Raw genomic sequence first — 21,831 nt, 5'->3', positions numbered from 1 at the left:
ACACCCCCAGGCTTTGTTGCTAAGGATGGGACACGTGTGTCTCCTAGGGGGGCTAAAGCCCTTGCTAAAAACCTAGCTAAGCTCATAAATTAAGCTTTAAACTAGATGTGAAGGGGGAGGGGGTTGAGCCCAGGCTAGACAGGAACGGGAGGTGGGGAAATGGTGATTGGGAGAGGGTGTGCTGGTGAGGACCACCAGTACCTCACCACACAGAAAGTGGGGGAGAACACACCCTGGGGTGCTAAGGGAGATATGGGCACTCTGGAGCTAGCTACTCCAGTTACCAGGCAATTGGGAATTAACTCTGTTCCCTCTAAGAGGGCTGAAGGATCGGCAGCTCAGCTGAAGTGCATTTACACCAATGCGCACAGCATGGGGAATAAGAAGGAAGAGCTGGAAGCTGTCGTAGGGCAAGGAGCCTATGATGTTGTTGCCATCACGGAAACGTGGTGGGATGACTCAAATAACTGGAGTACAGCTACAGTGGGGTACAAATTCTTCAGGTGGGATAGGAAGGGTAGGAGAGGAGGCGAGGTAGCCCTCTTTGTAAGGGAGGACTTGGAATCCATTGAGCTGGATTGTGGTGATGAGGAGATTGAGTGCCTGTGGGTTAAAATCAGAGGAGCCCACCAGAAGGTAGATTTTGTGATGGGAGTCTGTTACAGACCACCCAGCCAAGGAGAAGCAGCTGATGAGCTCTTCTATAAACAGCCGGGGTTAATCTCTAGATCAATGCCTCTCATTCTTGTGGGAGACTTCAATCTTCCTGATATCTGCTGGAAGTACAATACAGCAGAAAGGAAGCGGTCTAGGAGGTTCCTGGTGCGCGTGGAAGACAACTTCCTCGCACAGTTGGTGAATGAACCAACAAGGGAGGGTGCCCTCCTGGACCTGCTGTTTGTGAACAGAGAAGGCCTTGTGGGGGATGTGGCAGTAGGTGGACGCCTAGGACAAAGTGATCATGAGATGACAGGGTTTTCTGTTCTAGGTGAAGTGAAGAGGGTTGTTAGTAGGACAGTAGCATTAAATTTCCAGAGGGCAGACTTTGAAATCTTCAGAAGGCTGGTTGGCAAAGTCTCATGGGAGACAGTACTCAAGGGCAAGGGAGCCCATGAGGGCTGGGAGCTCTTCAAAAAGGAAATCCTAGCAGCTCAGGAGAAAGCCATCCCCATGTTCCGGAAAAAAAGCTGGCAGGGGAGAAAACCAGCTTGGTTGAACAGAGAGATCTTGAGGGATATCAAGAGGAAGAGAAATGTTTATGGGCTCTGGAAGAGGGGACAGGCCTCTTGGGTGGACTACAGGAGGGAAGTGAGACTGTGTAGAGAAAAAATCAGAAGGGCTAAGGCTCAGCTAGAAATCAGATTGGCCAAGTCTGTGAAAGATAACAAAAAATCTTTCTACAAATATATAAATAATAAAAGGAGGACTAGGGAGACCATACAGTCCCTATGGGACACAGAAGGAACAACAGTGACAGGGGATGAGGATAAGGCTGAGGTACTTAATGCCTTCTTTGCCTCAGTCTTTAATTGTAAAGAAAGTTGTTCCCTCTGTGTACAAACCCAGGAGCTAGAGGAGCAAAATGAGGCTCCCATGATCCAAGAGGAGGTGGTTAGAGCCTTGTTTGCCCGACTAGACACCCACAAGTCTATGGGGCCAGACGGGATCCACCCAAGGGTATTGAAGGAGCTGGCAGATGTGCTGGCCAAACCCCTTTCCATCATCTTCCAACAGTCCTGGAAGACTGGGGAAGTCCCACTGGACTGGAGACTGATGTTGTGCCCATCTACAAAAAGGGCCGCAGGGAGGACCCAGGGAACTACAGGCCTGTCAGTCTGACCTCAGTGCCAGGGAAAGTCATGGAACAGGTGATCTTGAGAGCTATCATGAAGCACATGCAAGAGAACCGGGTGATCAGGCCCAGTCAACGTGGGTTCACAAAAGGCAGGTCTTGCCAAACTAACCTGATCGCCTTCTATGACAAAGTGACTCGGCTGCTGGATGAGGGAAAGGCTGTGGATGGATCTTCCTGGACTTCAGTAAAGCCTTTGACACAGTTTCTCACAGCATTCTGCTTGAGAAAACTGGTTGGCTGGAGGGCCCAGAGAGTGGTGGGAAATGGAGTTAACTCCAGCTGGAGGCCAGTGACAAGTGGGGTTCCCCAGGGCTCAGTGCTGGGTCCAGCCCTGTTCAATGTCTTCATCAATGACCTGGATGAAGGCATCGAGTGCACCCTTAGCAAGTTTGTGGATGACACTAAGCTGGGTGGAAGTGTGGATCTGCTGGAGGGTCGGGAGGCTCCAAAGGGATCTGAACAGGCTGGATCCATGGGCAGAGACCAGTGGGATGAGGTTTAACAAGGCCAAATGCCGGGTCCTGCACTTGGGGCACAACAACCCTGAGCAGCTACAGACTAGGAGAAGTCTGGCTGGAAAGCTGCCTGGAGGAGAGGGACCTGGGGGTGTTGGTTGACAGCGACTGAACATGAGCCAGCAGTGTGCCCAGGAAGGCCAATGGCATCTTGGCTTGGATCAGAAAAGGCGTGACCAGCAGGTCCAGGGAGGTTCTTCTCCCTCTGTACTCTGTACTGGTGAGACCGCTCCTCGGTGGGAGGTTGTTTAGCCTGGAGAAGAGGAGGCTGAGGGGAGACCTCATTGCTCTCTACAACTACCTGAAAGGAGGTTGTGGAGAGAGGGAGTTGGCTCTTCTCCCAGGTGACAGGGGACAAGAGAGGATGGCTTCAAGCTGTGCCAGGGGAGGTTTTGGCTGGATATCAGAAAAAAATTTTCACAGAAAGAGTCATTGGGTACTGGAACAGGCTGCCCAGGGAGGTGGTTGAGTCACCTTCCCTGGAGGTTGTAGAGAGGAGGGTGCTGGGCTCTTCTCCCAAGTGACAGGGGACAGGACAAGAGGAAATGGCCTCAAGCTCCACCAGGGGAGGTTTAGGCTGGACATTAGGAAAAAATGTTTCACAGAAAGGGTCATTGGGCACTGGCAGAGGCTGCCCAGGGAGGTGGTTGAGTCACCTTCCCTGGAGGTGTTTAAGGCACGGGTGGACGAGGTGCTAAGGGGCATGGTTTAGTGTTTGATAGGAATGGTTGGACTCAATGATCCAGTGGGTGTCTTCCAACCTGGTTATTCTATGATTCTATGATTCTATGGTTTAGTGTTTGATGGGAATGGTTGGACTTGATGACCCTGTGGGTCTTTTCCAACCTAGTGATTCTGTGATTCTGTGAAATAATGTCACCCCCAGCCCTTTTCCATATGTCCATGTTTCCTTCTGCTGAAAAGGGGCCAGGAAACTCCTGCTCACCGTTTGACCCTGCAAAGCATCTGCTCTATCACAGTCCTGCGCCTCAGCCCTCTCGTCTGCAGAACAGGGCTAGGAAGATGCTCCCAGGATTTTTATAGCCTTTTCCAAGACTGATGGGGTTTTCTGGCAGTTCCTGTGAGCTTCTAGGCACGCTGTCGCGACAATAGGATGCTGCTGCTGCTGTTTCGGTCAGTCCAAACAACCTCCTGCAATGCATTTCTCCTGCCAGTGCCAGAGTGATGCAAGCATTAGCAGAGACCAATTCCTTTAAAGAAACAATCAAGCCTCAGCCATGCTCCTTCCTGCTCTCTGAAAACCCAGGAAAAAACTAAATCAGTGCTTGTCTAATGGAAAAAGGCAAAAGTTTTGCATTAAAGGAAGCAAAAGCTGCCCTAGGTGGGCTCTGCTGGCAGCAGCACATGCTTGTTCCCTACCTTGTGCTGCACCAGGGGCCACACCACAGCCCCGTTACCCTCCCTCTGCTTGTTGCCATCTGAGGACATTCCCAGGCTTTTGGGGGTTTGATATTATTCATCCCTGTTACCATTTTCTTGCCAAACCCGTGCCTGCTCCCCACACTGGCAGGCAGCACCACACCATGCATCCGCGATCCCAGCGTGGGGGCAGCTGCCTGCACCCCCTCTCTCACAGCTCCTCAAAGCCAGCAGCTCCCAGGCATGTTTTATGGGTTTTAACACATAGAGCCTACAAAATCAAGCCATTCCTGGGCAAACCCATAAAAACACCCCTGGAGCTGCCTGGGGAAGAGTGAGGATTCTCTCGGCTCATATTAAGCATCAAGGAGCGATAATGGGCATCTTAAGTGACTGAAACCTCCCTGAGATTGCTTGGAGGTGACAAAGCAAGAGTAATGTTGATGGGAACAGCATCACTCACAGTAGCCCCAGGCTTCAGCTCAAATCCAGCCTGATCTGGTGTCTCCTACAACCCAGCTGCTTCCCCTGCACTGCACGGCGCCAGCGCCGTGTCTCCCAGTCTGGGGGTTCTTGCAGCACCCCAGGGATAAAGTTTGGGTCTGTCGACCCCTGTTCCCAAGCAGGCCATGCAGGGACACCCTGGTGCAGGGCTTATGAGAGAACACGCCTGTTTTGGGGTTCAGGGGTGGCTGGTGGGAGTCTGAGCTGCTGCTGGGGGGTCTTTGTGCTGAGGAGCCCTGGGGCTGGCAGCAAGGAGGAAACTCCAGAGCTCCTGCAGGCTCTGCCACTGGATTTAGCCAGTGTCATGCAAGGGCTGAGGCTGCGTACTGTGGGCTCACTGTGATGGAGGGACAGACAACCGAGCTCCCTGCTGGGCTGGAACACACCAGGAGCAACCCCAGCAGCAGCTCTGGCTCTGCTCAGCCGCTCCTGAGCACCTCATCTAGTGGGAATAGTCATGAGGGACCAGGGCTCCTGCTGCAGTAACCCACCAGGGTCTTCCCCTGGGACTGTGCCCATGGAGCAGGTGGGGCTGCATCCAAGGGTGCCTTTCCTCCTTGTGCTGCTGTGATGCTTTCGGTGCATCAGAGGGCACAACCTGTCTTAGGATCCAGGAATGTTTTGCAGCCAGGCAGCTCCTGGCATATCCCCTGGCATCAGGGGATGCAGCTTCAGTGCTTCCTGTCTGTTTTACCACTCTCAATTGCACCTTTACCACAAGATTGCAAAAAGGGACTTTTTATGGGGTATCTGGGGGTGGATACAGGGAATTTTGGCTTCCTTTGAAGAGGTGCAGAGAGCTGCACAGTTCAGAGCTGTGGTTCCCACCATGTGATATTTTGAGACGCTGCTGGAGAGACAGTTTACAACCTTCCACCAGAGTTGGAAGCTCAAGGACACAACTCTGGGAAAAGCCCCGTAGGGTGCAGTACTGGTGCCCACCTTCTCCCAGCCCAAATGCAGCTTCAGAACACCACGTCAGGGTTGATTCTCCATGTCTTCACCAACACGGTGGTGCCCATAACGTCAATCTGACCACCCCCGCTTGCTTCTGGCTTTAATCCTCTTGCCTTGGACACATGCTGAAGGAATTGTCCCTCCCACTTCTCCTCCATCATGTCAGTGCTATTGAACCTACAAGATCAGCTAGCATTGTCCCAGATGGGTCAAAGCAAATTAGCATCAAGGCAACCCATTTTAGTGGAAAACCATATGAGAGTTAAGAGCCCTGACGTGAATCAAGAGCTGGCACAGTTGCCCCTACACTGATGTCCAGCACAGGCTCCTCCTGACCCATATCCATGCTACGTGACCCAATCTGCTCCCAAAACGCATCACAACCAAATGTCACATCCCACTATGCCTCTTCGCAGGCTTTGGTGCACACCGTGCTTTGGCTACATGATGTGAATATACCAGGACCAACAACCCCTTCTGTGTTGGTGACGGCCCTGTTGCAGCCCTGCAGGCACCAAGGATGCTCTCTCCCAGCAGCAATGAAGCTGATGTCCTTTCTGCAGGCTGATAAGCTCCACTGTGTAAGGGCTTTAATCATATTTCCCTGTTTTCTGTTCCGGCAGGCAGAGATAATGAAGGGCATGACGGAAGCAGTGTCTGTGCAATCTCCACAGCAGACAAACAGGAGGAAAGGGAGGTGGGGAGCACAGGAGGAGGCCAGAGAGCTCATAATAAGGTCCCATCTCATGTCATTTGGTCAGCAGGCACCTGGCTGCAGCAGGCAAGCCCAGCCTGGGTGAACCTGGGTCCCACTGTCCTCTGACTGCCATCAAATCCCTGCTCTGCCCTTGCTAAGTGGCTGCTGGAGCACAAACCTTCATCTTTTGCTGGGCACTGCTCCCAAAAAAATCCAGGAACCATCATCCTCTCAGTTCGCTGATTTGTTCCCATACAAGTGTAAATAATCAGTTGGACACTAAGGGCTGGAGCACCTCCCATGCGAGGACAGGCTGAGGGACTTGGGGTTGTTCAGCCTGGAGAAGAGAAGGCTCCAAAGAGACCATATAGCGACCTTCTGGTACCTGAAGGTGGCTACAAGAAAGCTGGGGAGGTTCTTTTTACAAATGCATGAATTGATAGGATGAGGGAAATTGCTTTAAAATGGAGAGGGTAAGATTTAAACTAGACATAAGGAGGAAATTCTTCACAATGAGGGTGGGGAAGCCCAGGCTGCCCAGAGCAGCGGTGGCTGCCCCATCCCTGGAGCTGTTCAAGGCCGGGTTGGATGGGGCCTTGAGCAACCTGATCTAGTGGAAGTGTCCCTGCCCATGGCAGGGGGGGTGGTATTAGATAATCTTTAAGGTCCCTTCCAACTCAAACCATTCTATGATTCTATAAGAAGCAATGAAGGACACCCAATCCCAAGCAGCAGGGCTTCACTGTGATGCCGACAGTGTTGCTTCCCTCTCCTGCTTGGATTTGGCTGCGGCCACCTGGCTTGCTGCCATGGCCCCGAAGCCGCTTGCCTGGGGAAGGGCAGCTCTGCTCCACCTGCCATCTGCTTACCTGGCTCGGCTGCGCGCATCCTGCTGGGTCGCATATGGCACCAGAGCTGCCCCGTCTTGGACAGATAACGAGTGACGCTGCTGCTTGGGACTGTGCTGGTGGCTCCCATGGAGGGTCTGGCTCCTGGCTCTCTCCTGCTTTCACAACTTAGGGATCCTTGCCTTGCCTGTGGCCAGCAGTGACACAGATGCCAGGGGTTAAATCCCTGGGAGAAGGAATCTGGCTGACATACAGGGTGTCCAGGGCCCCTTGTCCCCAGCCTGAAGCTGGGTTGATCGTATGGGTGCAGAGCGCACCCTGAGCACCACTCTGCTCTCCCCAGCCAGAGGGAAGGGACAGGGAGTGCTGAGTCCAATCCCCGGACTTGCTACCTTTTACAGGAACACAGAGGTAGGATTTTGTGCTTCTAGTTGGAATCCTGCACAGAGGTTCTCCCTGTCCCTGAGGAGCACATCATCCCATCCGCAGGCACGTGGTGCCAGTGCCAGGCCACCAGCCCAGCTCTTGAGCTGCATCTCCCCCAGTCGCGCTCGGGCAGGTGCAAGCATCGCGCTCAGCCGTGTTGAGCCCAAGAGCTATTTTTTCTCCTTTCTTGGAATTAACATATTTTAATGAGGTTTACAGCTGTGGTAGATACACACATGCAGAGCAAACCGACAGCATGCCCTGGATAAGGATGTGGCGTGGTTGCAAGGTGGTGGAGGAGAAGTGGAGGGGGATTTTTTTCTCCTTTCCCTACTCATTACAGGAGTGGTGAACAGCAGGGTGGGAAGGTTTCAGGGCAGCACAGCTGTCCTCAGCAATCTCATGTATATCACATCCTTTAAACAATTTTCATAACAACTCACTCACATCCCTGCTGGGATGCTCGTCTCACAGGGAAAGTGGGGGCATGGTAAAGCTCAGCAGACTTTCCATATGCATGGCACAGGATTTGCTTTCTCCAACCATTCCTGGATGGCACTTGGGCTCCTGGCATGTTCTCATCAGCAAAACTCAAACTAACCCACCTTGGAAAGCTACAATATCTTGTTTAAGAAGAGAGTCATGCTTCCAGAGAACCAGGAATGGGACCAGTTGCATCCATTGGATGCAGCTTCATTAGGAGCAAGGGCGCAGGGAGAGCAGCCAGCTCCTTTTCTGGAGCGATTTGGAGCACAGAATCATGCCTTTTGTGCACAATCCAGACCCAGCACAAGCAGCATGAACTGATCCTTCCTGCTGCAGTCAGCCTTGCTCTCCAGGGAATTATGGGGAGACATTAATGCTGTGTAATTAAGCAGGCAGAGGCTGTGCAGGAAGCGCCTGGTGCAGCTGTAAATCCAGCACAGCCTCTCCTCGTGCCTGGCCGCGGCCACCCCACATCAGATCGGCAGCATGGGTAACGGGGGTGGGATGAAAGATTAAAATGTTATATGGCATTTTTTGGTTCAATCACAAATGCAGCACTTGAGGTCGTTTCCCATGGTGGGGATGGATTTCCACCTGCTGGTGATTCATCCGGCTCGTTTGATGGTGGCAGGGGTGGACAGGCAGGACCAGGTCCATGCTCTGTCAGCACATGTCTCCGGCCAAATATTAATAGATCCTTCAGCTGTCTTCTTGCTCAGCTCACGCAGGCTGAGTGACCTTCAGGGCATGCCAGCCTTTGATGTGCATCTCTTTGGAGCAATAGATCCTGCAGTGTACTTCAAACACCATCTAACTTCATTGGCCTCCTGTGCAAACTGATTCCTGGGCCCCATTCAACCTGGTCTTGAACACCTGCAGGGACGGGGCAGCCACCAGTTCCCTGGGCAACCTGGGCCAGGACATCACTACTCTCATTGTGAAGAAATTCCTCCTAATATCTGGTCTAAATCTTCCCCCTTCCTATTTAAAGCCATTATCCCTCATCCTACCACAACAAGCCTTTATAAAGTGTCCCTCCTCAGCTTTCCTGGAGCCCCTTCAGGTACTGGAAGCCGCTCTAAGGTCTCCCCACAGCCTTCTCTTCTCCAGGTTGAACAACCCCAACTCTCAAGGCTGTCCTTGTATGGGCGGTGCTCCAGCCCTTGGATCATCTTTGTAGCCTCCTCTGGACCTCTTCCAACAGTTCCACATCATTCTTATGTTGAGGACTCCAGAACTGGACACAATATTCCAGGTGAGGTCTCAGAAGAGAGGAATAGAGGGGCAGATCTGTGATAGACCAGAAGCAAACTGATGACAACATTTATTGAAAGCAAATGGGAATTGCTTTATCTTCAGTCTTGAATTATGCCTTCCTACTCGGCAAGACGGGAGGTGGAACTACTTGCCTGCCTCTCTGCTTGGAGCAGGACTAATCCCCAGTGCACCAAAGGGCTCCCAGATACCACTCAGCTGTTTCATGGACATTAGGACCTGAAGAAACGCTCTGGCACTAGAGAAAGCCTCATCCTCCTTGCGGGATGTGCGAGCCATAGAAAACCAGACCAAGTTTTGTTTAACTGTGACATGGTGATGGATGAAGGAAGGACCTAATGCTCCTCCAGCACTGAATCCTCAAAGGGGGCAGGGTTGGGCTCATGGGTGTCTTAACCTTAAAATCTTGTTCAGTGCCCATGCGGCCAGGCTGACCCCAGGAGCTAAAATCACAACATGCTGAGAGAGTTGGGGTTGTTCAGCCTGGAGAAGGCTCCAAGGAGACCTTAGAGCAGGTTTCAGTACTGAAAGGGGCTTCAGGAGAGCTGGGGAGGGACTTGACATCAGGGAGTGCAAGGACAGGACAAGGGGGAGTGGTTTTCTGTTGAAAGAGGGGAGAACGAGATGAGACCTTAGGAAGAAATATTTTGCTGTGAGGGTGTGGAGGCCCCAGCCCAGGTTGCCCAGAGCAGTGGTGGCTGCCCCATCCCTGGAGGTGTCCAAAGCCAGGCTGGATGGGGCTTTGAGTGACCCGATCCAGTGGGAGGTGTCCCTGCCCATGGCAGGGGGTGGAACTGGATGGGCTTTGAGGTCCCTTCCAAGCCAAACCATTCCATGATTCTCTGATCCTATAAACATGGTGATGCAATCCATCTCCAACGAGCATCCACCACGGCAGCTGGCTCAGCCGAGGGCACAAGGGTGGTGAGTGGATGAAGGTGAGCGGAGAGGTGACGATGGTGAGCAGGGTGTTTCCCCACTTTGCCTGCCTCACGCTGGAGAAAGCCTTGGGGCCAACCAAACCATGTTTTTATTACTGAGACAAATCAAACCGTCCTCCTCCCGTGAACTGGGGCAGCTCTGAGTTGGTCTGTGATGTAAACCTGGGTTTTCTTGAGAGATCCCAGAGTAAACCCCAGTAACAACTCTCCAGGACTGAGCAAGCGGCTTTAGCATCACGCTGCCTTGGAGCTACATCGCAGTGAGAGGAGAGGAGAGCGATGACAAATGACACTCGCCCTATAATTACGGCCAGTCTCCGATGCAGCGAGTACTGCTGCATTATTAAGAACAACCAAAAATATTCCCAGCTTAGTCATGAGCTGCCTGGGCTGCGCAGCGAGCAGCCGCCGGGGCTGTCGCACCCCTGTGCCTGCAGAGGGGAAAGGGAGGGAGATGAAAATGGTTTGCAGCTATTTTTACACCTCCTCTGTTCTGCGCGGTCAAGGCCCCAGGGTGAGCTGAGCACCTCCAGAGGCTTTGGGCTGCTGATGGGGGTAAATTGCATTAGGATAATAATAATTGCCTTAGCAGAAGTGTAGCAGCTTAGTCTAAGCCAGCAGAGCTGAAGCAAAGCACAAGATCAAGGGAACCCCCAAGCATACCTTTGCTTCATGTGCAAGGTGGGACCTGGGCATCAGCCTTGAAAAATGGCTTATAAGGTGAAAAGGTGAGACAACGAGGGCATGGAGGGAGGGTGGGCTTCGCAAAGCCCAACTGAAACCTCGCACAGTGTAACAGCTGCCCAAGAAGACACGGCCTGGAGCAGCCTCCTCCTGCTGGACCACAGGCTGGGGGCGATGACCTCCAGAGCTGTGTCCAGCTTTGGTGACTCAGCGTTTCTGAAGCTGTGAGCCTCAAGCTGGACCCTGCTCCCAGCTGTGCTGTGCCATGACTCTACTCCCAATCCAACCTGTGACATGGGACATGTCCTGATCCTTGCCAAGGTTTTTCACACTGACTGCAGGGAAGTGCTAACTGAGAGATGAACAGCCACTATGCTTTCCTCAGGCAGATCTTCCTAGATCTAATAACCCAGACAGTTTATTGACTTCTTTATTTAACTGGAGTCATCTCTTCCTTCTGTGCTGCCGTGTTCGCCTGGCAGCTTTTCCGAATACATGTCTACACCAAAAAATACCCCATGAGCATCATTTCTTCCAGCTCCTTGAGTCAACCACTCTGATGCATTCTGGGTCCGATCCAATGCTTTTCCCCACCCCTTGCAGAGCTGCAGCGTGGCAGGCAGGAGCCAGACTCCATCCTGGCTCTGGACCAGGCACGGCCAGGACCAGGCACCTCGTCCAGATGTTCCCCTTGTGTCCTAGAAGCACCAAGATCACGCAGGGCAGGCAAGGGCTGCTCTGCTCTCTGATTGCTTTTACTTGTTGTTTTCATATGAGTTTAGCCCCAAAATGTGACTTTGAATTAAAACCCAAAGGCCTTGGCAATCTCTAAATGGATTTTTTTAATTATCAGAAGCCAAAGTATTCTCCCTTTTTTCTGTTCATGTCAGATGGCTGGTTCCGTGTGGGATTTAACTTACCCTTTCCTGCTATTTCAATCTCATCAACAAATTCAATCTCAAAGCCTTGCAGCAGCTTGCTTCTTTGCAGACCCCTGCTCTCCTTCAGGTAAAAAGCAGTAAGAAGAACCAATGTATTTGGGTCCACATGAAGAGGTTTGGGCTCACTTTAGGTCCCAGCCCTGCAAAGTGCTGAAGCGGCTGCGCCAAAGCCCATGCACACTCTTCCCTCCTGAGCTGTGTTCAGGTCAAGTGGAGTTTGACTGCTAAAAGCTCAGTTGACCTTGTCTATCTTTCCCTTTTCTTTGTGCAGGGACACCTTTCACTGGATCAGGGGCTCCAAGCCCCATCCAACCTGGCCTTGAACACCTCCAGGGATGGGGCAGCCACCACTGCTCTGGGCAACCTGGGCCAGGGCCTCCCCACGCTCACAGCAAAACATTTCTTCCTAAGATCTCATCTCAATCTCCTCTCTTGCAGTTCAAAACCATTCCCCCTCATCCTATCCCTGCACTCCCTGACCAAAATCCCCTCCCCAGCTTTCCTGGAGCCCCTTCCAGTGCCAAAAGCTGCTCTAAGGTCTCCCCAGAGCCTTCTCTTCCCCAGGCTGAACAACTCCAACTCTCTCAGCCTCTCCTCGTGTGGGAGGTTCTCCAGCCCTTGGATCATGTCCGTAGCCTCCTCTGGACTGGCTCCAACAGCTCCCTGTCCTTCCTGTGCCGAGGACTCCAGAACTGAACAACAGGTTCCAGATAATTCCAGAGATTACGAAGAGAACATTAATGTGTCATCAAGCATTTCAAGAAGGCAAATGCAAGGTTTCGTCATCCATGGGAGTTATTTCTTGTTAAACTTCTTGTCTGGTGACCTGAAGCCACAAATTCCAGGGTGATTTGTTTGTTTTCTCTATTTTGCTAATAACATGTGATATAGTAATGCTTTTTTGTTGCATCAGAGATGCTAACTTTTCCAAAACTCTGCCGCAGCAATGTGTGTTGCACTGAAACGTTCTTGGTGTCCAGGCAGGTGGCCACGGGCTTGGCCTAAGCTTGCCTGCAGAAGAGGTAATTTTGCACTGAATTTAAACTTTGCAGCTCAAATTAATCCCCATGGCTTTTTCTTCTCCTGTTGTTTGAATGATTCCTTTGTATTCTTTGGCTGCCATGGTGTCAGTCACTGAGAGGTTGTTCATCCCACCACCAAAATCCCAGGTACTACATCACCTCCCTGTGTCCTTGGGCACCAAAGCCAAGAACTTTGAGAAATCCGTGGGAAGAGCATGGACAGGATGGGATGGGACAGAGTAAACATGTGAGTTACTGTAACCTCTCAGACTCAGCCCCAGCAGGTCTCAGCTATCGGGCTCCTGGCATTGCCCTCTCCTCCCAAAATCCCTTTGGCTGGATGTCACAGAATCACAGAATCACAGAATAACCAGGTTGGAAGAGACCCACCGGATCATCGAGTCTTTACAGTGCAGGTCTTTACAGTGCAGGTAGAGGCAGAAGCCCTCACTGGCTCCCAGCATCATGGGGAGGGGAAAAAGAATCACAATATTGAAACAGAGCAGTCCCAGGGCCGCTGGAATTTCATTACCCATCACCTTTGGTAATTTGAAAGAGATTTGGTGCGTACAGGTGAGGAATCACATCACGGCTACATGACAGCATTGTCAAGAGCCTGGCTGAGCCCAGCTGGCAGCGCTGAGTGTCCCTGGCCCAACGCCTGCAAACTGCCCCGTCATGTGGCTAAAAAAAGGGAGAAAACGTGATCCCCAAACATGATCCTGCAATTCCAAGTACAATTACAGGCTGGGCAGAGAATGGACTGGGAGCAGGGCTGGGGAAGCACTTGGGGTGCTAGAAGTAGCTCCACATGAGCCAGCAACGTGTGCTTGTAGCCCAGAAACCAACCATGTCCTGGGCTGCATCCAAAGCCGTGGGACCAGCAGGGCTAGGGATGGGATTCTGCCCCTCTGCTCTGCTCTGGTGAGACCTCACCTGGAGCGCCGTGTCCAGTTCTGGAATCCTCAGCACAGGAAGGACATGGAGCTGTGGGAGCAAGTCCAGAGGAGGCCACGGAGATGATCCGAGGGCTGGAGCACCTCCCATATTCCATTCACAACATTCCTTCTCTGGTCACACACCAGGCAGTGACAAGACAATGACCTGGCAGTGCTACTGAGCAAACAGTGACTCAGGCACACAGGGAGGGGGAAGCCACTGTGGCCCCCAGCACGCCTGCGGGATTTTGCAATGCTGCCAGCTCCTCACATCTGGTCTTTGAGATCCCTGTTCCAACACGGCAGGGCCAGGTATGTGCTTGGCTAGGAGAAACCACTGTTTCCGTGTCACTGACCGCGGGGGGACGTGTGGAGAACACCCCCAGGATATAGGAAGAGCTGTGCTTATATAGACTGCCAGGAAGAGCAGAGATAGCAGGTTTTGGCTCTTCTCTGCTCAGTTGTGATCGTCTACCTGGAGGGGCAATTCCTGGATCTTTTTTCCCTGCTCAGCAGAACAAGGGAGGATGGATGCTGGATCAGCTGGGATGCTCATTACCCTCCTCCTCCTCTCCATCCTGTGTTTCCTGGCATGGAGAATTGATAAGAAGAGAAGCCAGCTGCCTCCTGGACCAGCCCCGTGGCCCATTCTGGGCAACCTATGGCAAAAGGATATCCTGCCCCTCTACAAGACCTATGAGAAGGTAAGAGAGGAGCTGGCAGTGCCAGGCCTGCTCCCAGTCCTGACAGGAAGAAAGTGTTAGTCTTCCATGTCAGAATAAAAGGGGAATTGTACAGGTGATTATTTTCCTACCCTCCTTTCCTCTTTTCCCCCATCTCTTCTCTTGCTCTGCCAGAATTGCCTAAATCCCTGCCACTGGGAGCACAAGTCGTGCTGTGATTGAAGTCTTTCTCCTGCTGTAAGGAGCCCACGGTGGTGACACCAACCCCTCTCTGGGATGCAGCACTTCTGCCATCCAGAGCTGCAGCCCAGAGATGATGCTTCAAACCCCCAAAGTGGCACTGGGACCAGAACCCTCCCAGGGACAGGCTGGGATGAGAGTGTGACGAGGACACTAGCTTTGAGGGAGACGTTTCCCCTCCCTTCCCCATGCATTCCCCAGCATCGCAGCCACAAGACATAATTTAGACTGAAGTGAATGGCAGGGGTGTGGGAGCCTCACTCACCAAGCTTCCCACCCTCCCCCAGCTCAGCAGCACCTACGGCCCTATCTTCACCGTCTGGCTGGGGCCGAAGCCGGCAGTGGTGCTCTGTGGGTACGAGGTGGTGAAGGATGCTCTGGTGGGCCACTCCGAGGAGTTTGGAGGGAGACCTAAAATACCCCTTCTGATGAAGCTATCAAACGACTACGGTAGGTTTCTGGATCGCTCCTAGATGCTATTGCTCTCCAGGGAAGCAGAAAGTCCCTGAGTGCAGCTGGCTATGCTCGAGTCTAGTGTAGGATTCAACACCCAAAATCTCAAACACCCATTTTCCACTATGCAAGTCCCTCCAACTATTAAGCCTCTTGTCCAAGGACAATAGTAATTCCATTCCACCAGTTCTAGCTTTGTTCAGCATTTCTGTAGAGTTCCCCAACCTTTCGAGGCCACTGTGCAAACATCAGGGTCATTCCTGGCATATTGAACTCAATGATCCTGGAGGTCTTTTCTGACCTAGTGATTCTTTGATTCTGTGATATTGCCCCATTGCTCCCCAGCTGGGCTCAGAGCAGGGTCCTCCACCCCTAGGGAGGTGCCGTGGGGCAGGGAGATGATGGTCTGCACTGCCTCCCTCCAGGTTTTGTCTCAAACAACGAGAAGAAGTGGCGGGAGCTGCGGAGGTTCACGCTCAGCACCCTGCGGGACTTCGGGATGGGCAAGAGCTCCATGTCACAGCGCGTGCAGCAGGAGGCCCAGCACCTGGTGGAAATGCTGGCAAAACTCGAAGGTGACATGGGTCCTGTCCACCCTGGCCCCTGCAGCAGGCAGAGGACACAGAACAGCCCCATGGGACACATATGGTCCCCAGAGCTATTTGCAGTAGCTGGCGTGGATAATCCCTATAGAAAAGGCTTAGACATTCCCCCCGCCAAAAGAGCTGCAGGGATGTGATACAGTTATGGCTTCAAGGCCTGAATGGGGAGATCCTGCTCCTGAACTGGTGCAGGGGTGGCAACCACTGAGGACCTTCTCATGCCAAAAGAACAGAAGGAGGAAATCGAACTGCATGGTAGTGAGAATGTGTGACTAAGATACTGCCTGGGTGACATGGGGGTTATCAGGGTGATGTCCACTTCTGCAATAAAACTGAGCTGTTGCCAGGGCCACCCTCTTCTGGGACTTCCTGAATACAAGAGGAGGTGGGAGCATGGTCATACGCTGGTTCCTCTGCCTCCAGTGTGTGGAGCTGGCAAGAGGTTGGTTGTCACAGGAAGATGCTCAGCCCCCCAGATCCCAAGGACACATCAGCAGGACTCCAAAGTGCCTGGAGATGCCTCTGCTTTCCTCAGTCCCAACCACTGGGGAGGGGTTTAGGAGGAAGAAGACAGCTGAGGAGGGCTGTTTGCCTAGGCTGTTAGACCTGGCAGGTTCAACCAGGGCTGAGAGTTCAAAGGACAAGGGCTCAAAAGGTGAGAAAGGGTGTTTTATATGTTGAAGCAGACCAATAACTGTTGATATTTTGATGCCTTTCTTGCCTCTTCTGTGGCTGCAGGAAAATCCTTTGAGCCACTGAAGATGTTCAGACATGCAGTTGCCAATGTGATCTGCTCTGTAGTGTTCGGGAGCCGTTACAGCTACAGCGCCACGGCACTTCTGGATCTACTGAACATAATTGAGAATTACACCAACTTCTTCCTCTCCCCAGTCGCCACGGTAGGCATCCTTGCTGTGCTCAGCACCCTCAGGTCTGACATGCTTGGGTAGTCAAGGGATGTTCCTTGGCCTTGGGTCAGTCCATGGATTTGATGGGAGAGCATGGCTTTGGGGGAAGGTGCAGGAGGGTCTGTCCAGGCACCTGAGCCCTCTTGTGCCTCCTCCACATGCAGGTCTACAACACCTTCCCCAACATCATGAATCACCTGCCAGGGCAACACAAAAAAGTCCTGACTGAGTGCGAGAAGCTGAAGGATTACATCCGAGAAAAAATTGAGCTTCACAAGCTGTCGCTGGATCCCAGCTGCCCCCGGGACTACATTGACTGCTTCCTTATGAAAGCAGAGAGGGTAGAGGTGGTACAATGGGGAGCAAGGGCTGCCCTCAAGACCTGGCTGCAGCCAGGAAAATCACACAGATGATACTGAATCCCCTCCCTATGGCATCCTTGCAGGAGAAGAGCAGCCTGGAGAACATGTACAGCAACGAAGACTTGGTCATGTCAGTATTGAACCTCTTTGGTGCTGGGACGTTGACTACAAGCAACACCTTGGTCTTCTTCCTCTTGATCCTGGCAAAATACCCCCATATTCAAGGTAAGAGCACCAAACCACAGCTGTTCCCTGTGCTTGAGGAGGTCGCAGTGCAGCAAGGACATGGAGTCCCAGCCCTCATGGCTACTGTTAGGAGGAGACCAAAACCATTCTGCATGGGTCACCCAAAGGTGAGAGCCATCAGACACAGATTCACACACGCCAGAGGGATCCATGTATCTGCTCCCTTTTCTCCATCCCTGCCTGTGCAGGCAGCCCCCGACTGGCCTGTGAGAGATGCTTTCACAGAATCATAGAATCACCAGGTTGGAAAAAACCCACATGATCATCGAGTCCAACCATTCCCATCAACCACTAAACCATGTCCCTCAGCACCTCATCCACCCGTCCCTTAAATCCCTCCAGGGAAGGTGACTCAACCCCCTCCCTGGGCAGCCTCTGCCAGTGCCCAATGACCCTTTCTGTGAAAAAAAATTTTCTGATGTCCAGCCTGAACCTCCCTTGGTGGAGACTGAGGACATCGCCCCTTGTCCTGTCCCTTGTCACTTGGGAGAAGAGGCCAGCTCCCTGCTCTCTACAACCTCCTACTTTGAACCATCCTGATCTGGGGAGGTGTGGTCTATACAAGGGGCTCTGCTGGGTTCCTCCCTCTCTGCTAGTCCATCCTTTGGCTCTTGGATAGGTGCCCATGGGAGCATTAAGAAATTATGGGGCGGGGGTTGCACAGCACGCACCGCAACTCCACATCTCCCTCTTCCCCAGCCAAGATCCAAGAGGAGATCGATGCGGTGGTGGGCACCAGCCGTGCTCCCAGTGCAGAGGACAAGCTGAGGATGCCATACACCAATGCGGTGATCCATGAGCTGCAGCGCTTCCGTAAGACCCGCATTGAGAACTTCCCGCGGATGACCACACAGGATGTCATGTTCCGGGGCTACACCATCCCCAAGGTAGATGTCACGGCCCAGGACTCACTGTGTCCCCAAGAGGAGGGGATGTTAAAATGAGATTTGCCTTTGCCCCTGGACTGTTTGCTCACTCCTGAATGACCGCGGTCTTTCCCAATCCTCCGTGGGGGGAGGTGGAGGTAGCCTTTTAGCAGAGGAGTAGAGGAAGGTGAATGCTGCTGCCAGTTCTGCTCACACACCCATGTCCCTTGCTTGTCTTGAAAACACCTCCTTCCCCCGTGGAGTCATACAGGGCTGCTGGGGCTGGGAGCCTGAGCTCCCCTCAGCACAGGGCCCAGCCAGTTCCCACCTCCTTGGCAGATCCAGGGATAGTCGCCACTCTGGGTTTGACTGCAAGCATTTTGGACAATCCCCACCTTGAATGAACACCTCCTTCCTTTGGACTTCGTGCAGTGAGAGGGGTTTTAGCAGAAACCAATGGGAACAGCTCAACAATTCCTGTCTCATGAGATGCACAGAAACCAGCAGGACCATGGGGACACTGGAGCCCCACGTTAGTTGTCCCTCCACAGAGCCATTGCTCCAGGTTGCCTCTCCATGGGCATCTAGGTGGGCATTGGGTTGTGCACTCAGCCTTCCCCTGTGCCTCCCAGATGCTCCTCACCTCCTTATTCAGCTCAGCAGAGCCCTGTGCCATGGTACTGACACCCCTCTTTGCTCCTCTGTCCCATCCCTCTCCTGCAGAACACAGCTGTTATTCCAGTTTTCTCTTCCGTGCATATGGACCCAACCCAGTGGGAGAACCCCAAAGAAGTCAACCCACACCACTTCTTGGATGAGAAGGGCAAGTTCAGGAAGCGTGAAGCCTTCATGGCTTTCTCAGCAGGTCAGTGCTCAGCCCTGCATGCTGTCCTTGCAGTGGTTCTGCTCTGGGGACCGTCAGCATCACTATCACTTGACACCAGTTATACCTTCAATTTGACTTTCTTGCTATCCTTTTATCCCCTTTCCACCCCAAGCGCTGGATGAAGCCACCAGCACGGTGCTCACCCCCATCTTTCTGTGCCCCCAGGGAAGAGGATGTGCCCAGGAGAGGCACTAGCCCGCATCAAGCTCTTCCTTTTCCTCACCACTCTGCTGCAGAGCTTCACCTTCCAGCTAGCCATAGAATACAAGGAGATGGATTTATTCTCCCTATGGCTGGAAATAGAAAGGAGGGCAATACCGGCCAAGTTCTTCGCTCTACAGCGCACGGTGCCCTCTTAAGTAGAGAGCAGCGGGGAGACAGAAGGGGTCTTCCAGGTGCCTCTGCTTCTTCCAAAAGCAGCACAAGCCACACGACCATGAGTTCCACAGCAGCAGCCACCAAGCAGGATCATCACTTTGAACGTCTCTGCCACCAGCTCCATGGCCATCCTGGCTCCCAACTCTTCCAGTCCACATCCCAGTAACACAAGGAAGGCAGCACTGGTTTTCCTCCCTCCGTATCTATCGGCTCTGGTTGAACCTTGAGCTCGTTTTGCCTGTGGCTCCCCGGGCTCAACTCAGCTGGGCTCTCCCTCATTTTGGTGACTGATTAAGAGTGTTTCTGCAATGAATAAAAAAATCAGAACTGGATGCTGGTGTTTGTAGGACACTTGTGGTCTCTCCTGATGTAAAGGTGGTGATGCTCAGGCTTCAGTGTCTTTCACAGGCAGTATGTGAGCCAGCTGTGACAACCAAAGGGACAAATTGTGGTACCTAATGCTGCTTTGCTCCCGCCCTGTACCCTCCAGCATTACCACAGTCCATGAGGCTGAAAATTGCACTTTCTCCTTTCCCTACATCCCTGATGCAGCCCTTGTGAACACCCATTAGGGCATTTAACATCATGATGTTAGAATATAATGCTTGGGGGGGAATGTGCATGGGAGAGGGTGCCAGCCTTGGGAAAGAAAGATGGATTCTGCCACCAAAGTCACTGCTTCCATCTCGGGGTGTTCCATGTGTCTCCTGGGCTTGAACAGCCATAACCACCTTGGCAGGAGGAGGGATTTACTTGCTGGTTCCTGGGCACGCTCCATCGTTCATTCCAATACATTAGGACTCTAATTAGAGTTTTTTCTTTAAATACGTTGTGCAGGGGAGAAAAGACCCAGACACAGAAACCCTGCCCAGCCTCAGTGATGGCCTGGGCTCCTCTTCCACCAGTGAGCACCTGGGGGTGTCCCCAGGTCTTGGAGAACAATTGCCATAGAATCATAGAGCAGTTTGGGTTGGAAGGGATCTTAAAGATCATCTAGTTCCAACCCCCCCTGTGATGGGCAGGGACACCTCAGTCTGCCCAAAGCCCCAGTTCTTCCCAGTGCAAACCTCCCAGATACAGGATTTCAGCTTCACGTCTGTTCCTGAAGCATCTTCATCTTCCCCAGGTTTTGGGGTATTTTTGTGTCCCAGGACAGATTGAGCCAGGAAAGTATTGTTTTTACTGATTTGCTCCGTGGCTGTCATCTTCAAAAGAATCTTACTCAGCTCAGGAATTTATTATTTGCTTCAAAACACTGACCCCCACGGCTCTGACTGGGAGGGCTCCCAGGTGGGCAGCCCAGCCTGTGCTGGGACATGCAGAACCCCCTGAGCTCTGCAAAAGGATTTCATCTGGGGAAGGAGCGCGGGATGCCAATAAAAGTGCTAGGTTGCAGCTTAGAGGAGCTGGACCTTGGGAGGAGCATGTGGGAGAAGACAGCAGATGAGAACGACTCAGCTTGCTATCTCAGCTTCTGGGCTGTACGTCTCTGAAGTCCTCCCCAACAATATCTACTTCTAGTACTTCCCTGGGTACCCATTCAGCTCTGTGTGCTCATGTGCAGCTGGTAAAATAATGCTGGGTTTATTTGAGCGGAGCTGGCAGTGTGGGATGTGCCCCCAGCCCTCCTTTAGGCTGGCTGCAGAGGGAGTTGTCACAGCGGTGGAGCTTGGGGTGTCCATGAAGGCTGCGACCAGAGACACAGAGGCAAGGGGGGTTGTACAGGGGTGTTGGGGGCTGCTTTGGTTGGGTGCTGCCTTACTGGGGTGACTGCAGCTCCTTGCAAGCACGGATAGGGAGAGGCCTGCTCCCTCCAGAGCCCTCCTGGAGGCAGGTGAGGTCAGGGGTGCTGGGGGGTCTCCCTCACCCTGAGACTGCAGTTTCTCAGTGGCAGATCCATCCCAAAAGGACCATTTCCCAAGAAAAGACTATTTCCTAGATACCACTGCAAGAGGAGCATTTGTGTCCATAGGGAGAGAAATGCATCTCTGGGAGGGGTTGTGATCTCTTCAGAAGGGAGCATCGAGCTTTAATTAAGCAAACGAACACAGAGAGGCAGCCTGCAGCTGGGTTTGGAACTGGTAAACAGGGATGGATTTGCTGTAAACAGCTCTTCATGACAGGAAAAGAACCCTGCACTCAAGAAGAATTGCTGAGGCTGGAGCCCTGCTTTTCATGGAATTATGGAATGGTTTGGGTTGGAAAGGACCTCAAAGCCCATCCAGTTCCACCCCCTGCCACGGGCAGGGACACCTCCCACTGGATCAGGGTGCTCAAAGACCCATCCAACTTGGTCCTGAACATCTCCAAGGGCCGTGACTTCTCTGGGCAGCCTGGGCCAGCACCTCTGCTTACTCTTCCAAAGAGTCACATTAAAATACCACACGGTAAATGCGACCGTGCGTGGGATGGTGGCTTGGGTGCCCAAGCCCATAGTGCTGCCCGCTTCCATCAGACGTTTGCTTTGCAAGCACCAGACTTGAAACCACTGCACCAGCAGAGTGTGTCATGCTTGCCCCCAGCGCTGTGCTTTCCGCTCTGCCCACAGTGAGGGAAGGAGCCAAATGGGCACAGTGAGAGCCCCAGAGCTGCTGTGCAACACCCAGCTCTGTGGTCTTGCTGACCTAGTGCATTTGTGCCCATCCCTGCATGGGATGATGGGGGAAGCCTTGGGGCTGTACAAGTTGAATGCTGCCTCCCGTGGCTGCTCTGTTGTCTACTCAAAAGTGGTTTTTTTT

The 21,831-nt window shown here is 52.6% G+C and overlaps 1 protein-coding gene across 1 annotated transcript; it reads left to right on the top strand.

Moving 5' to 3' along the window:
- Positions 1–13,920: 13,920 nt before the first annotated feature.
- LOC138728748 (cytochrome P450 2C5-like) lies at positions 13,921–19,397 on the top strand. Its single transcript, XM_069872341.1, has 9 exons — positions 13,921–14,173; positions 14,680–14,842; positions 15,271–15,420; positions 16,186–16,346; positions 16,520–16,696; positions 16,801–16,942; positions 17,663–17,850; positions 18,553–18,694; positions 18,881–19,397. The coding sequence occupies exons 1-9, from the start codon at positions 13,997–13,999 to the stop codon at positions 19,072–19,074; spliced, it is 1,494 nt and encodes a 497-aa protein (XP_069728442.1). The 5' UTR covers positions 13,921–13,996; the 3' UTR covers positions 19,075–19,397.
- The last annotated feature ends 2,434 nt before the right edge of the window (positions 19,398–21,831 follow it).

This window comes from Phaenicophaeus curvirostris, chromosome 19, assembly GCF_032191515.1.
Source record: "Phaenicophaeus curvirostris isolate KB17595 chromosome 19, BPBGC_Pcur_1.0, whole genome shotgun sequence".
Classification (NCBI taxonomy): Eukaryota; Metazoa; Chordata; class Aves; order Cuculiformes; family Cuculidae; genus Phaenicophaeus; species Phaenicophaeus curvirostris.
Note: the sequence above shows the minus strand (reverse complement) of the source record. Positions and strands in the feature narration are given on the sequence as shown.

Excerpts from the sequence above, each read along its gene's own strand:
- LOC138728748 (XM_069872341.1), top strand. The coding sequence starts at position 13,997 with ATGGATGCTGGATCAGCTGGGATGCTCATTACCCTCCTCCTCCTCTCC. Across the intron at positions 14,174-14,679 it reads TCTACAAGACCTATGAGAAG|CTCAGCAGCACCTACGGCCC; the intron begins GTAAGAGAGGAG and ends ACCCTCCCCCAG. Across the intron at positions 15,421-16,185 it reads AATGCTGGCAAAACTCGAAG|GAAAATCCTTTGAGCCACTG; the intron begins GTGACATGGGTC and ends CTGTGGCTGCAG.